The 18,147-nt window shown below is 36.6% G+C and overlaps 1 protein-coding gene across 3 annotated transcripts; it reads right to left on the reverse strand.

The window, feature by feature from the left end:
* Positions 1-808: 808 nt before the first annotated feature.
* On the reverse strand, positions 809-13,197 carry LOC147849409 (sterol 3-beta-glucosyltransferase UGT80A2-like). 3 transcript variants are annotated; one of them, XM_087337557.1, is made up of 14 exons: positions 11,796-13,197; positions 9,352-9,527; positions 8,326-8,556; positions 8,119-8,230; positions 7,861-8,028; positions 7,706-7,769; positions 6,795-6,852; positions 6,519-6,696; positions 6,255-6,385; positions 5,964-6,066; positions 5,762-5,838; positions 5,060-5,105; positions 3,697-3,863; positions 809-1,316 (listed from the first exon to the last, which is right to left on the reverse strand). In XM_087337557.1, exons 1-14 carry the CDS (start codon positions 12,934-12,936, stop codon positions 1,146-1,148), a joined length of 2,823 nt encoding a protein of 940 aa, XP_087193683.1. In that variant the 5' UTR covers positions 12,937-13,197; the 3' UTR covers positions 809-1,145. The 3 variants fall into 3 exon arrangements, with proteins under 3 accessions (XP_087193683.1, XP_087193682.1, XP_087193684.1); XM_087337556.1 differs by having other exon boundaries at positions 8,326-8,559; XM_087337558.1 differs by having other exon boundaries at positions 3,697-3,846; positions 5,058-5,105; positions 8,326-8,559.
* Between the last annotated feature and the right edge of the window lie 4,950 nt (positions 13,198-18,147).

The raw sequence follows: 18,147 nt of genomic DNA on the forward strand, positions 1-18,147 counted from the left end.
GATAGGATAGAGATGATTGTAGGTTATTTTCTTTAGTATTTTGCAAAATGGATGCTATGATGCAGCATTGGGAATTTTAATTTTGAGATATTATGGTATTGTTATCCATCTTGAAACCACATTTCAGTTACAAAAGCATAATTTGAGTACGTTTGAATGTTGTATAGATTATATATCTTTTTAAAAATCATAATGTTTATCATTTGATGAAAATGTTGGTGTCCTTAAATTGTCATTAGGAAAACGTATTTCAATCATAATGAAATGCAAGATCTTTTGGACTAACCTTTGCAATGATCCCCAACACCTTTCAATCATAGTGAAATGCAAGATCTTTTGGACTACCTTTGCAATGATGCCCAACACCTTTCAATCATAATGAAATGCAAGATCTTTTGGACTAACCTTCGCAATGATCCCCGACTTCACTGAGAAGTTTTTGGTATTGCATAATTATAATAATGAGCAGCAAGGTTACAGCTTAGTGGGTTTTATTTGAAAACATATCTACCTGCTCCCAGTGTTTTGTGCAAGTGAAGAAATTGTTTGTACTCACAGTATCTTGTTGGGAGCTAATTGACATATGAAGACATTGCTACTTGTGTAGATCTTCAATATGCAGTCAAGCCCAATGTCATGTATCAAAAAGAGCTTTCAGATTGGAACATTGTTCATGCCTTCACAGGTAAAATAAAAGATGGGCACTTGCTTGGCTGGTAACTAGATACCAATACTCTTGGATAAGTTTATTACAGAATTTGAAGAGGGGATTGTACCTTAAAGTTTAATGAGTTTTACAATTTACAAATAAGTAACAGATTCAAGGCAATTAAATCAATATGGTGTTTGAGCATTCAAAACTATCCTAAATGTTTCTACAAGGGTATCCTCAAAGCACAAAGGATATATACATTGGATATCACATATGTTGCTTGGGAAAAGAAAGAATATGGTATTCAAATGCAGCACGATAGATGACCATAGAAAGAATCAGAAGGCCTTTTTCGAACATTCAATTTAGTAGTCGGCATTATGTGGTAAATGCTTGTGGAAGGCAGCTACAGCACCTTCGACCCCATCTTCCCCTTTCATCACTTCAGCTAGAGCTATTGCATTTTGTTTAAAGATAGATATAAATATGGTATTCAAAAGCAGCACGATAGATGACCATAGAAAGAATTAGGTCTTTTTGGAGCATTCAATTTAGTAGTAGTCGGCATTATATGTGGTAAATGCTTGTGGAAGGCAGCCACAGCACCTTCAACCCCATCCTCCCCTTTCATCACTTCAGCTAGAGCTATTGCATTTTGTTTAACCTGTAAAATTTTGAACAAACAGACCTCCCCTTATTGCCATCATACACAAATGAAAAGCTGCATATCTTAATTAGCCTTAGTTCCTTTGATTCATGTGAGTTACCCATTTTCATTGGTTAAATCTCTAGGATAAGAGAAATGCTTAGGTTGTAGACTCAGGTGACTGATCACACGACTCATCAATCATCCTTATTTATTACATATAAATAAGTATGATTGATTCATTTGAATTACCCATTTTCATTGGATTAAATGTTAGACTCAGGAGTGACTGATCACATTCAAAAAATTGCTACAATAAATGGTTCATTAGGTACAGGAGCTAGGGTAGGAGATGTCCCAAAGCTGTCTATACAAAAGTTTACACATGATATGTGTTGTATTATCTCTATGACTGTGGTGCCCCTGTTTTATCCCAAAACTGACTGGGAAACACCAGGGAGCCCTGCCTCTGTTCCAATTGCGGCACCGCCCTGGGTTGGGAGAACCCAGTCCCAACAGGTAGTGATTAGAGCAAGCCACCCCACTTATTGTATACTTACGAATAATGATATTATGATTACAGAGGATGATGGGGAAGAGAAGGAATTTCTAGACAAACATCTCAACAAAGAATTCGAGATGAAGAAATTAGGAAAGCTGAAATACTTCCTTCGAATTGAAGTGGCTTGCTCTAAACAATGATTTTCCATTTCTCAGCAGAAGTATGTTACAGATTTGATAAAGGACAGAACAGGGAAATTGGCTTGCAAACCAGCTAACATACTGATTGACCCAAACCACAGATTGGGAGAACATTGGGAAGATGAGTATATAGACAAAGAAATGTACCAAAACTTGGTTGGAAAGCTAATATATACATGAGGCCTGATATTGCATTTGCAGTCAGTGTGGCAAACCAATTCATGCATAGTCCAAGGAAGGTACACTTACAGGCAGTACATTGAGTGATGCAATGTCTAAAAGGCAGTCCAGGACATCTTTTTAGAAGAAGAATAGGGGTTGAAATAGAAGCATATACAGATGCTGATTAAGCAGCTAGTCCTAGATAGCACATAGTTCAGTACAGAATGACAGAACGAAACACATAGAGGTGGACAGATATTTCTTCATGGAGGTGGATAGGGATCTGATCTGCATGCCAGATGCCCTATCATCAACTAGTAGCAGATATTCTCTCTAAAGAATTAAGTAATCCAACATTCCAAACAATTCTATCCATGCTAGGAATGGCAAGGAAATTCACCAGCTTGAGGGGAGTGTCAAAGTTACTAAAACATTCCAAACAAAAGAGGGAAGTAACTAAAGAGGCAAATAATAGTTTCTACTTTTAGACATTGTTTTCTTGTATGAAAGAGGATGACTCCCACCACAGAAATTAAGGGAAAACGAACAAGATTACATTGCATTTGTCTCATTACTTGTACCCATGGTTCCTATTTCATTGCACCAACCTTGTTACAAAGGGAAGCTATACAGTTAAGGTAAAGCTTGCCGTGAAGGTGTTTTGTTAATACTTAGGACTAAGACAAAAAAATCACAAAACCACTGGCTGTATTCTAGTGGTAAACCAAAGGTTTATTAATCATGCACCTGAGTTCAATCTCAGTAATTAGATTAATAGGTGTTGGATGCTGCACAAAAAAAACCACTCAAGTTCCAACCATTGCTCCTCTGAACTAGTAAAAGAAATAGTAAGGACCAAGGCATGAGGAACCTATAGACAAATGATTGGGTTTAACATGACTTGACTACAGAATACTTCCTATCCAATCCAAGTGAATTAATTCTTCTTGGATCTATTATTGATGGTGACAACTGAAATGCTGTGAGATGGTTAAACAGGCAAGAAACAATTAGCGGAATTATAATGCCACTATAAAAGAGACTCAACCCAAGATGAACCAGATGCAATCTATCAATAGACTCTGGTTTATGGATCAACAGAATGTATTGACTCTCCTCTGCAAGAGGGCTCATAATAAGAATGCAGTGCAACTTCTTCCATATGCACCATATAATCATAGCCGAATATCTCATACTTGCTTGACATAAAAGAATTAAGACAAAAAATGCCAAGTTGATTTTGGGCTTACAGCAAAAAATGCCAAGACAAAAATCAATATCCAAATATACAACTCAATTATGCTTTCAAATGTTTGGGCAGATCAAATTAAGGTTTCAAGAACAAGGGCTGGATCAAAGAAAAGACAATCATATTATTGATACAGACAAACAACATCCACCAACAACTTCTTGCACATGCTTGCACCTCTTAGGAAAGTTTGCAGAAAGGATGTATTGCATAATAAAGTTTACACATTTCAATTGAAAGAACCTAAAGTGCATGACATAATAAAGAAATAAGAGTAAGAAATACCTGGGGATTCATCATATAATGTATCGCATGAACTAGCTTATCAAGAGAAAACTCATCCACAGGAATCGGTGGGGGTCCTACACCCTTGGCATATACACGATCTCCCCAGAAAGGCTGGTCACCAAAGAAGGGAACAATAGTTGTTGGACACTGCACCAGAAATACCAGTGGATTCAATAACTCTTTTTCTAGATAACCACAACCCAATAATACTTACTAATGTTGGATAAGGAAAGATTTTACACTATTCTCTACGAACAAGAAAATCACAGCATTGCTGTAAGAACATACATAGCCTCCATTATCATATCACATTTGCCTTATTTTATAAATGTGAGAATGAAGACCCCTTACATGCCCTCCATGTAGTACATTACATATCTCATTTTAGCAATGCAGAAAATAAAACCATTGTCTTTCTGTAAGGGCATAAATGCACGTATTATACCACTGTTAGTGCCTCATTTTAGAAACAGAGAAAATAACATCATCGTAACGCCATACACAGACTCTGTACAGCAAACTGCAAGTGGCTAACTTAACCAGCATACATCAAGCAATATATCACATTTATTATATCATGATCAAGAGTCAATTTTTATGCAAATTCTGGTTATCAAACAAAACCAACCACAGAAGTACAAGATTTGTTGTGGGGAATGCTACAAAATACTAAAATTATACTTTCTATAAAATAGGGCTGTATAAGTAAAAAAAAACTAGTAGCCAAAAAAATCAGTTATCGTTCTTCATCACCCTGAACTCCTCAAAAAAATATGAAACAGCTCACACAAATCATGGTCAAAATGCAATCTGCCACTCATCCCCAGGGACATCACTGGTTATTCCAGCTGCATCATAACGAGAAACTAGCAGCTGTCCATAAGATTGTATCCATGTGATGATTTCTAAAGCCAGGAGTGGAATCATGTCTAGTGCTCATGTGAATGCCCAGAAACTTTCAACATAAAAAGATGAAATCAGAGAAATGTCTCTCATAGAGCAAATGAATGGCCAGCACATAGGGTCTGGCGTTCTACATGCATCCATGTGATTAATTTTCAGCAAACCAACACTAGAAGGCTATGTGTAATCCTGACGGTTGTCTTTCACTTTCTGGGACATAATCAGACTATCTGGAATGTGTTCATTTTTGTTCCCATTTGAGACTGCGGTCCTTTTGGGTCTCCTTCACATACACTCGCATATCGGGTTTTGGGAATTTTGTATATAACAGTAATTAATATAATTCGATGTCAGACTGAGCATGCAGTTTGTCCCTTCAGTTTCTTTGTTAGACATCATAGTAATTAATACAATTACCCATCATGAAAAAGAAAAGACAGCATAAGGATTCTTACAGCTGCTCTCAAACCAGCGGCTGTGGTCCCTGCCCCACCATGATGAACCTGTTTCATGGAGACAACTGAAGCTCAACAATAGAATGTAAGGGGGAAAAGGAATAAACAGTTTCAAGTGTGTTAATTGTTAATAAACCCACTATACGAGATGAAAAACATGCAGAAGTCATAATTCATCAAGACCATGGTCAACCTGTGGTATTTTAATGCCATGCATGTATGTCCAGTTGGTTTGGTGATATTGAGATAAAATATATAATGTAAGCGTGTTTATCTGTACATAGATTTTTCTTTTGATGTCTAACACAAGTCTGCATAACGGTGTCGTTACCAGGTTTATTTGCTGGCTGCACAGAATGGCCTTCACATAAGATATATACTTCATTTGTGAATCTCTATGGAAGGCCCACTGCTCTGATATTCTTCATAATCAGCATTCCTCCATAATAGAGCCACAAACATAGCTGCCCTCATTTGGAGTGAGTTGATGCATACATTCTGAATTTTATGGATACACATACTGGTTTTCCTTGGGCTGCCCAGGGGATGCAGTACGTTTCCTCATATTTTTGGATATTATGCATCTTAATGACATACGTCCAGTTTGTGAATGCCACACAATTTGCATCATATACTAATCCTAAACAAAATAAGAGGCTACCACTTAATCAGGAGTATGATGCAAGGACTGGTTAAGATCTTACCACTGCTGCACATTGAGAAAATAGCCAATCATGGGGGCAGTTATCTAACAGATAAATGGAATCAGGTAGCTTCACCACTGTAAAACAAAGGAACAATGTGAGCTCATGCTGTCTTTTATTATGCTTTATTATGTTCAGGTAATATTTTACAATTCATTAAAGAACACATTAGCGGGCAATGTGCATGCACTTTAAAACTCACAAGTTCCAAGTCCACTCCAGCCTCTACCAATGATTCCTCTTTGACAAGTGATTTCAAGAGCTTCAATAATTATCTTTGTCATCCCTGCTGCGTCTTCAACAGGCTGTGGAGGATTTTACTTGTTATCCGAGTTGCACAACATAAATACAAACATATGCAATTTTCGGTGAAATTTTACAAGCATAAATGAGATACGAAACATGAGAGCGCCAGCACATTACAGGGAAAACTGAAGTCCTAACAATGCATATGCAAAATAAAAGGATATCATAAAAGATATTCTCAACTTACTAAGCTTCCAAAGCCCACATAAATGGGAGGAGGCCCTTCTTCAAGCCATTGCACCAGATCTTGGGGGGGTTGATAATCTTGCAAAAGGTCCAAAAAGCAAAATCCAACTACATCTATTTTTGATCCCCAGTCTGCAATTGCACAAACAATGCAGTTCGACAATTGGTTCAGCCAACTTCTGCGATAGGTATTCAATGCATGATATTACCTATTATAGCATGATAACAACAAGTGGACGCTTGGGAAAAAAAGTTAACTATACACCTTTCGGTTTTGGAACAAGGTGTGGGCTCCAAATATATCCTGTAGGAAGCTTTGAGACAGACAACTGAGAACCACTGAGGTAGGTGATTGGACGTAGCCTAAGTTTCTTTTTTCGGAAATCATTAATCAGTCCTTGTATTCCAATCCAAATAAGGGAATCCACCACTTGGTACGAAATCTGAAGCATGGAATAAATTAGTCAAGTAAGTTAAGAGAAAAACCTAGTTTATTCCTTGGCTTTCCTTAAGAAGTTTAGCTATTTTAAGAATGCTCTACCCGGTTTGCTGCATTGTGATGCACTCGAGAAAGAGGATGTGGAAACTCACTTGTTGGCCTGAAAAAATAGAGAAAAGGTAAATGACTGTAGATGAATTTGACTACATTTTTCACTTGGGGATCTGTGGTATGCTTCATAAAATATTAAATATATATGAAAAAAATGTGTAAATATACACATGCTGCAAGCAATGATCAGTACTATCACATATGAAAGGAATAGCCTTACCAAGCAATTTGAGGAATATATTTGTATGCAGTCCAATGTTTTCAATTCTCTATACTAATATTAGTCATATCATGCTCATACTATGAGACATTATAACTAGCACCAGACTTCATGTCCAAGCATTGAAATCAAACATCAGACCACACAAATCCCACATGTCCTGTTCTCACTGGCATATGGATGATAATGCACTATAACAAGATAGTAGCAAGAATTTGGACGCATTGTATTCATTTTGTCACAAGCACAGAGGCACAAAATCTTGCATGGATACTTCCTAAATTCACAGCCCCGCACCATTGAATATCAGTTTATCAAACACTGAATTATCAACACGCTTTATTAAATTCTCATGAACTCATTGTCTTTGCTTTTTACTATCCCTCCTAGTCTCTTGAAGGTCCTAACAAAAACCACACATGCCCGAGTTGAGTGTTAACCCCATGAATAGACATCACAAGCTCTCTATTCACAAGCTCAAGGGCCCCTAAGAACTACGTATCTATTTTCCTTCTTATTCATCCTTAGTATCATAGCTATTTTGGATGTGGCTCAATGTTCAAATCAATGTCAGGGAACATGCAACCAATGGCAATAGGAGGTTTTACAAATCCTAGAACTACCTTCAAGTTTGCATACATGATAGCATTTCTAATGATTTCAACAGAAGAAGCATACTTACGTCCAAGGCATAGTAAAGAAAATATGCAAAGGCACGTTCAAGTATTCGGCAACGTGAACATGACCTGAAATCAGTACCAAACACTGTTCTATATTTTAAAACCTTAGCAGCAATGAGTTTCCACGTGTACGAAATCCAAATGCATGTAACTTCACCATATGCTGGAGGATTGGCAATAATTGCTTGAACTTTGAAAGGCACATTGCTCTTGTCAGGATATGTGCAGGCAGGTAAAAGAGAGTTAATGATGGATTTAAGCTGCTTCCTTTGTATCCTGATCTCTGATGTTCCCGATGGAAGGAAACCTTTATTCTTTACCATGTCTGTTATACATGATGAACACAGTGGAGCTGTTAGCAGAAATGCATTCAACACCAAAGTCTACAAGTGTTATGTTTCATAAGTCAACATACATTTGGCAAGAACTTTTGGGTCACCTCCCAATGGATAGAATTCAAGGCCTGCTTGCAAAACAAATTCTTCAAAGTTTGAATGGGTTGCCAGCCTTACACGGTGCCCATATTCCTAATAAATTATTAAGGCAAAAGGTATTTAGGCATTTTGTATTATAGTATTTATGAAACTTGCCATGCATACATTTTGAATTCTAGATAAGAGACCTGCAAACGTTTCCCTATTGCTACAAAAGGCTGAACATCTCCCCGTGTTCCAACAATAAGCATGGCAATTTGCAGAGGTAACCGTGTGGAACTGTTCACATCTCCTTCATCATGTGAAGAGTCTTCATATGATGATGTGGAAAATAAGCCAGGTACAAGCTCAGCACTTTTGTCAGCATCAAACTCAACAGTGCCATCTTTTTGTATTCTGCAAATCCTCTTCACAAGTTTCTTCTAACATCATAAATGACAAGGAAGATTAACTTCGTATTTAACAGTAGCGTTAATTCTTTAAGATAAATCATACTTTTTAACAGAATTTCCAATATATATTATTATTCTCTAATAAAGAACTTTTATAATCCAAATTACACACCAATTTCCATAAGGTATATAAAAGTCAGTATAGTCAATACATGAATCTGAAATACCTGACAAACTGCAGGCATATAAACTAAGAGAATGCATTCTTTGATCGAATAACTTCTATCTTCAAATTTATATTAGTAATCCATTACTCCATACAAGGAGAACATATTTGACCAGTGTTTATACAACATTATAAATGACTTGGGCAGATTCATATGGCTGCTAAAACATTAGTGGTTTGCCCAAATCAATAAAGAATAATTATCGTCGGATCCAGATGAACTTCTTATATAGATTCTCAGATAAGATAGATTCTTGGGAGTTACATACAAGGAGGTTGGCCAACTAGCAAGCTGGCTATTTGAAAGATAAAAATCTCCTTTTCTTTCTCATTATGTCATGGTAATGTATTTTATCGCAAGTACAAAATAAGCATTAAATAGTTATTCCTTTCTAAACTGATATTTAGTTAAAACTGGTTCCGGGTCAAGCTGCCATTCAAGAAACTTTTATTAAACACTGGGAGGAATAAAATCTATGCCCATAGGCAAACTTGTCATGATTCTGCTTTTACTTATGATGGATCATCTTCTATGAACTTATCTAGATTTCTTGTCAGTTGTTTCTTTAAAATTTTTGGGGAAATGACTGCGTTACCTGCTTTCTTCTTGACATTTTTGACCCTGGAGATAGACCAGTAGTATCTTTGCCTCTGTTGTACTTATCTGTAATTGATCTCTTCAAATCTTCTTTCTTTCTTGATCGGACAATCCCATCAACAACCTCAAAATTTCCACTGGGCATTGTTTGTGCACGTTTAAGTCCATTTATTTCTACAACAATATTTGAAGAAAAAATATCCTTCTTAGGCTCCATGCAAGACCAGCATTAAAATCGACGGATATTCTTGAATAAAGTTGGCATGCCAACTTTATGTTCTTAGCTTAATCATAACTTTAGAGTAAACATACATATGTGATCAGGAAATTTTCCACTCTCAATTTCTAATCATTCTACTTTCCCTTAGTTGAAACATTCAAAGCAATCTTGGATATAATTCATAATTCCCAACTGTTTTATTTTTCATCTATTTCCAGAAAATAGATAAACAGAAGATCTCAAACAGAAGAAACCAAGTAAATAAAAAGAGATCAAGTCGACATGCTATACAATGAGCTCAGCCCCTAAAGAATTCCAGTATTGCAAATCAAATCCCTCTCTTCACACTAATCTTGCCAATTCTTGCTACAAGCATTGTCACGCTTCTTCTATGCTGCAACACGAACCGTAGACATAATGTTGCAAAAGTTGAGATGTGTTGATCTACAATAGAAATTAGTTTTCGTATTTTTGTGAAAGGCAGTTCTTTTGACCTCTCATATGAGTATGAATTAAAACAAATTTAAGACTGTTTGCTGAAGTTCAGATTTGAAGTGATTTTAATTCATCTGATGAACATCGTGGCTTCAATAAGCATGAAAATAGTCTACAGTGCACTCCAGGATGATCATGAACAAAGTTCGTGAAGTTGCTTGCTAAAAACCAGTTTCTTGGAGTGGTGGTGGTTTTCTATCGGTGAGATAAAAGCAATAACTATAAGGGACAATCACAGTTGTGTGTTATTTTCCTGATTTTGTTAAGTTATATTTATGTTTGATTATCCATCAGGCAACTGAAGACCAGATACATTGGCAGATGAATTTTGATAGTTTTTGAAAATGGTACGATTTAGGAGCTGTTACATGTCAAATGACTTGAAACAAGTTCACTTTCAAAGTAAAAATCCCTTCCAATAGCATGATTAAGAAGCTTGACACAATAGATTACTGTAGAAAGATACAAGAAGCTACCCATTATGTACACCAGATATATATATGTACACAGTAGATTCCTTCACAAATCTTCCAACCCATTATGGATATATATATGTTGATATTCTTCTTTTTCTGTCCATTTTTTGTCTTGGCCCTATTTGTTTCAGAAAATTTTATTGTAATAGCTTTCTCATCAATCTTATTATCCATTTTAAACGCCAGGTTTATGCTGCAAACACTTCTTTCCTGTCAACTTTTTTACCCAAAACCTAGATTATTTTGAGAAAATGTGTTTTATCAGTAATAAATTTTAATGAAAGTTACAAATGTCAAATAGAGCTCTATAACATGTTCCAAGACCTGTCATGCCAACGTTGCCAAGATGATTTGTTGATTACGTAAAGATTTCTAAAAGAAGAAGACAAAACCTTCCTAACAATTCTATCTTTGCATTAATTGCGCCAGCCTTGATTGCTTAAAAACCTCGCATAAATTCTAAGTCTAAAATGATGTATTGACATCTGCTGAACACTGCTTTCTGGACGTCAAACTTGTAACACGGTTTAATATATAGTTCAAACTATGTAATTTTTTTAATAGCTCTAACTCTAAGGCTGGAAAATGCCTCACATCACCTGCTGTACTCAGCCTACTATCTGGATCCTAGTTTCGCAATTTCCAGCCTATCAATGTGCAGTTTAATAATGCCTACTAAGTTTATTCATTAAAAAAGGGTATATAATAGGAATTGCATAATTTTTTGAGTTAAGCGAAAATTAGGCCCATGAGTTTATCAGTGATCCTTTCATCAATCACAGAAGGAACTTCTATGGTTAGTATAGAACTATCTCCCCTGTTTTACTAATGCCTGATCTCTTCATACCAGCTACTTCCTTTAATCACATGATTCAGAAGCTAGATCCTTACAACTGGCACTTTGGGTCTTCATTCTAGGAAAACGAACTATTTGACCACGAGATTCATTGAAAAAAAACAGTTATAGATTCACTAGATAGGTAAAAGTATACAAGCATACGGCGTAGAATGCAATTAAAAATAGGCTTTCAATTACTCTTATTCACTAGTTGGAAGAGGATTATTACTGAACTTTAATTTGACAGCCAATCGTATATGATAGCTTATGAGCTAGGAAATGTCATGGCAAATATTCTTGCTCAATGACATTGACTTGATTTGGGCACACCATTAGAACATCTTTGATCGTAATCTGATAAGAGTCCAGTATATTGCAATCAATCGAAGTTTAATGGCATCAAAAGAAAATACCTCGGGGGGTCTGGTCAGGACTGATGGTCGTATTTCCGGAGAAAACTGCTACATTTGATTCTTTCAACTTCAAATATCTCTGAATGGCTATGGCATCATTACCCTCCAGGTCTAGTGGTTTCTTGGGAGATTCATCTGAAGTATTCTGCATTTTTACGTTTTTCGAAAAATCAGTTCCATCTTCCAAAGCAATATCTACTTGAGAAGAAGATGACCCAACACTCTTTTCTAATTCTGGAGCACATAAGGATGTATCGCATGTCCTGTCTCCTCGCAAATCAATAGCATTCCCTTTAGCTATGTTTTGTGATTTGTCAACATCACAAATATCGTTCGTTCTCATATCTTTGCCTGCCATTGCACTCCTTTCGACATCATCATGTACATTCTCCACAGGCGTGCATACTCTGTTATTAAGAGAATCTGCACCTAAAGACATGTGTTCTTGTTTACTAGTATTATAGCCATTTTCTTGATCTTCCTTTGCTTTTTGCTCCTCTAGGACCAGAACATCACCCATACTCTCCATGGTAACATGATTTTCTGAAGTACTTTCAGTATGGGCCGTGTTAGTATAATTTTCTAAAATGCTTTTAGTATGGGTTGCTTCACAACAAGCGACAGGGTTGACATCAGTCCAACATTCAGCTGAACCAGTACAAACAGCTGATCTATTACACGCTTCTGGTCCATTTAGTCCAGTATGGATACTATTGCTGTCTTCATTTTCACTTAACTCACATGTAGAAACCCTTCCAGTAGACGTTGTTGGCTGAATTTCTTCTTGTACCATTGATTGATCTCTTAAGGTGCCATTGCCATCATCAACATGATAATGTGCTTCTTCAATACTAGAATTGGCATTAGAATACTGATAAATACCTGCTATTGAACTTGTTGAGGCATGATCGATAGCTACGTTTGGTGGTGGTGAAGAAGGTTCTGAAAATGGCGAAGATGACGATGAAGATGAGCCTGATGCAGAAGAAGGTGCAGAGATCTCTTTTTGTGAAGATGGAGAAGATGCAAATGATTGTGTATGAGATGGAGAAGAGGATGAAGTGGATGAAGAGGATAATGATGAAGATGAGCTTTCATGTGGGTTTGTTCCTTCTTCTTCGATAATTTCTTGATTTTCCATGACCTTACAATATGTGAGCCATTTTCACTCTCGTTTTTCTCTCTGTCCGTCTAATGAATAAATCTCATTACATGGTAGAACGTAGATCTGTAGAGAAAAATGGAACTCTTTACACTCCCCCTCTCGCTCTTCTTACGTACTGAAAAGCTTGAATTTTGTGAAGAAAACACAGGAATATGATTCCTTCGGATGTGAGAAGCTCAACAAAATCGCCCAAGAAGCTGTATTGGAAGGAAACGCAGATGAAGTAGGGTTTCATGGGAAGGGAAAGAAGTAATCAGTGGCTCTTGAGGATGATGATGTACAAGGGGGGGGCTGGATTCCGCGAGCTGTTGTTGTCATCATCATCAATGTGCCAAAAAAATGTTCATAAATTAGTGTTGCGTATACGTACATAGAGAAAAATCACAGAAATTCTGCGTGTCTTCTTTCATTCCAGGAGATATATGTATCAGATTCAGAATGTAGATTGTAAAACTTGTGTAAGGTATGGTATGTATGTCAAAATGACCTACAGATATGCATTTGAAACAAACTATTCACTAATGTACATACATACATACATATTTCGGCCCGAGTTATGACCCGAGGAAGGCCGATTGGGTCAATCGTATCTCGGACACCGAAGTCTATGAATCCTTATACATTCGAGCAATGACCAAAGAAACCGTAAATAAATAAATAAATAAATAGGACTTGCATATATATTCTTGAACTCTCGTGATTGAAGGAAGTAAATTAGGTTCAAACCCAAACATTCTAGAACTCACACCACCACCCCTCCACCCCCATTTGAGTGAGGACCCAGGTAACGTAAAGTCGAGTTTGCATTCTCGATGGCCATGAGTAAATAACATGTTCCCCAAGTTTGCTTAAAATCTTGTGTGTGTGTGTGTGTGTGTAGTCATGATCTATGGTTATATTCATTCAGGGATAACGTCACTTCTTCATGTATGGTGGTGGGTATGCATGCTCGCGATCCTGTCTTGAGGACAATTTTTGGCCATCTCTCATTCCAGAGATTGCCATCCACAATGCAATGTTTTTGTGATTTGTTTCTGGAACCTATATATACGTGAAATTATGGTCATAACATCATAACCACCTCTCTATGTGGTAAAGTAAATATTTACCAACCCATGCAGTAGATTCAAACCCCATTACATGCACTCATTTATAATCTCTCTTTCTTTTTCTTTCTACGGTGTCGTATATTTATTAACTAGTGCATTACGAGTCAAACTCACTACATGCACTCATTTTTTACATAACACACGGGATGTTTGTTGTCCAGCAAACATTGTATATTTACTAATGAATTCATTGAATGCCTATGACTCGTTATCCAAATGACTCGTTATCCAACCAATGTGTTGCATGCTTCTGTGACTTGTGCCAAAGAAGCTAGGTAGATATCTTCAATTGGTCCGACCGTGAAGAGAGCTTCTTTAACATCAACAATCTTTGTAATTGCAATATTAGTGATCATTTATTGGAAAAAACATTAAATAAATAAATATACATTAGTGATTGTGGCTCATGGCCTCAATATTGCTAGTGGTTACAACAACTACCATTGATTCAACATTTATAGTGTTATAATGTAACCTGCGTCGCATCGATCTCAAATAAGAGGGGTCACTTTGTGATTGTTAAGAGAAATGGCATATCGTTTGGTTCTAAGTTCTAACAATCTACAAAGATATGCAATAAACATGATCATATTGTAATTCATGGGGAACTTCCCTTTATTAGGTGGCAATGGTAATGCCGAATAGACTTGTAATGTGAAATGGACACTATGGGGTTTCCAATTTGTAAAAAACGGCAATAGCTCTCATGCAGGTGCCCTAAATTGTGCTCATATTTTGGTTCGCATTCTCTCCCCTTTCCTTTCACCAAGAAGCCCCTTTCTTCCAAATAGTTATTCCACACAATTGTTTGATATATACATGTTTTTTACTTTGCAAAATCTATTTAATCAAGTCATTTCATATGTTTCCCATCTAGCGATTCTATATTTAATCAATACAAACATGTTTCTTAATCTCTATGATGATTAGGTGCGTGTTAATATTAGTTTAACTTAAGATGCCTTAATTGAGACTTTATTGTGACATAAGGGGCACATATCATTATGTTATTTTTAATAAAAGACAACGTTAAACGTTGTAAAAAGCATGTGACCTTGATTGTGATGTTTACAATTGTTTCTATGTTGGAACACAATGGTAAATGTTAATATTAGTTTAACTTGAGATGCCTTAATTGAGACTTTACTGCGACATAAGAGGTGCATATCATTATGTCATTTTTAATAAAAGGCAATGTTAAACATTGTAAAAAGCACATGACCTTGATTGTGATGTTTACAATTGTTTCTATGTTGGAACACAATGCTAAATGTTACAATAAAAAAATGGCATTTAGCTTTTGGATTTTAGCTAAATGTATACAAGAAACATATTTATATCATAATGTGCAGGGAATGGCTCTTTATAAGGTGGCAATGGCTAATGTGTAATGAGTTTGTATGTAATGGACCCTTTCAGGTCGGGGTTTCTAGCATGTATAAAAAAGGGCAAAGAGCCCTCATGTAAAACTGGTCTTTGGATGCCTTGAGTTACCTTTCGGTCTTTAGTGCTTACCCTTTACATCCACCGAGAGCCACTTTCCTCCATGTAGCCTTTCTCAACGATTATCTCTTTGATTGAGCCATGTATGTTTTTTATTTGGTAATTGTCTACTTAATCGAGATAAATATACATGTTTCATCTCAATGCTTATCTATTTGATTGAGACATCTATGTTTTTTATCTATTTAATCAAGACAAACACATATATTATCCGGGAATGATTGGTTGTGTGACGATTATAGTTTAACTTAATATGCCTTTGAGGCTTCCATGGCTGCATAGAGAGGTGAGGTAAATGCTTTTATGTGTCGGAAGTATGACGTCACTCCCCGGTGGCAAAGACCATGTCATGCTTCTAAACCTTATGAATATTGTCAGAGTTGTGAAAATAGAAACCATGCGTGAGCGTGAGGAACTTTTTCGCATATAAGTAGCGAGCACCGAGAATATTAAAACAACACGACACTACAAAAGCAACTCTTGACATTCTTTGTACATCAATGACAAGTCAATTGCAATAAGTACTTAATTTGGTTTTGTTTTCAGGCGACATACTTGTTGTGTACCATACGAAAACCATAAAAGAAAACCTATTTCTCATACTTCAATTGTATCCCATATATGTACCCCAAAACCTCATATGTTGGAGAGGGTAAAGGCACTAGCTCCCCGAGCAAAAAAACCACTAAAAGGGTGGCAAAGAATTCCCAACTAACAATGCCCAAAGTTGTGACACAACCACCCATATGAAATGGCACAAGCAACTTGACGACATATATTCTCTCTTCTTCTTTGAGAGGGAAAAGAGCATAATCGTTGTATTTTGGGGAACTCGAAAATGCAGGGGTATTCTTTGGAGTTATAAAACTTAGTAGGGGTATATCAAGGAATTATGAAAACTTAGAATGGGTATTCTTGGAGCTTCATAAACCAATAGAGGTACATTGGGAATTATGGAAATATAGGGGCATATTGGGAACTATGAAAATGCAGGGGTAAAGCAGGAATTTATGGAAATATCTATAGGGGTATATTTAGAATTTTGTGTAAATTAGGTTTGTGTCGTGTATTCGCTAGTACTGTAGCAAAGGCACGTTGCTTTTTTTTTTAGGGTTTCTATGTGTGCAGAGAGACGAAATTAGGTTTTTACGCCATCGCCAGAGAAGCAGCTGGTGATCGTGACGAAGTTAGGGTTGTTAGAAAACCAGAAGAACCTTCAATCATTTCTCATGGCAGAAGAAGAAGAAGAAGAAGAAGATGGAGAATACAGAGAGCCTGGAGAGCTGCATGAAGACTCCGTTGAATCTCTGCAAGACCCTTTAGAGAGGAACGAGATGAAGCAGAATACAAAAGAGATGGATTTTTCCCACAAGGAGAAGAAAAGGAAATCCATTAATATTTGTTCTAGGTCTACTTCTGGCTCGAGATATGCATCGATCACATCTACCGATTCAAAAGATGTACAGGTACGCTTGAGTGAAGGCAATGAAGATATTGGTAAGTTTAGAGCTAGAGCTTCTCGATGGGGAGAAGAGGCTCCATTATGTTCAGACGAGGCTTCAGAATTTCAGTTTGATGTAAAAAATGGAGATCTGGGGAAAAAGGATGTTTTCCAACCTTCAAAAGAATATAGATGGTCAGAAGAGACTTCATCATCGCTATCACCATTGTCTGTAAAGACTTGTGCAATGCAGAAAGATTATGATTATCTAACTTCAAGAGCATCTAGATGTTCAGAAGACACTTCACTTATTGTGGAAAATTCATCATCTTTTCAAGTAAAAAATCATATCTCGCAGCAGAAGGATGATTTTAAAGCTTCAAAAACATCGAGACGGTCAGAAAAGACACTGGGCATTGACGGGAAGTTATCATCATCTCGTGTGAAGAATCAAAACTTACTGAAAAAGGATAATTTACAAGCTTCAGTAGAGGCTTCACCTAATGAGGAAAAGTCATTGTCTTTTAATGAAACGAATCATGTCTTGCAGAAGAAGGATGATTTTCGAGTTTCAAAGGCTTCTAGATGGTCAGAAGAGACTTCAACTAGAAAAGAAAAGCTATCATCATTTCATGTGAAGAATCAAGAATTGCTGAAAAAGGCTGATTTTGAAGCTTCAAAAGCATCTAGATGGTCAGAAGAGGTTTCACCTAGTGAAGAAAAGCTGTCATCATCTAGTATAAAGAATCAAGACTGGCAGGAAAGGGATGGTTTCAAAGCTTCAAAAGCATCACGATGGTCAGCGGAGACCTCACCTAGCAAGGAAAAAGTATCATCATCTCATGTAAAGAATAATGTCTTGCAGAAGAAGGATGATTTCCAAATTTCAGAAAAATCTAGATGGTTAGAAGAGACGTCACCTAGAAAGAAAAAGCCATCATCATTGCATTTAAAGAATCAAGACTTGCAGAAAAAGGTTGATTTTGAAGTTTCAAAAACAACTAGATGGTCAAAAGAGACTTCACATTGTGAGGAGAAGCCTTTTCTGTTTGGTGTTAAAAATCAAGACTTGGAGAAGAACGATTCTTTTGAGGTCAAAAGCGAACTTTCAACCGATGATGATGATGACAGTTC

The sequence above is a fragment of the Azolla caroliniana genome, unplaced genomic scaffold, assembly GCF_043228905.1.
Source record: "Azolla caroliniana isolate FFs.n. ecotype wild unplaced genomic scaffold, voAzoCaro1.0.p SCAF_69, whole genome shotgun sequence".
Lineage (NCBI taxonomy): Eukaryota > Viridiplantae > Streptophyta > Polypodiopsida > Salviniales > Salviniaceae > Azolla > Azolla caroliniana.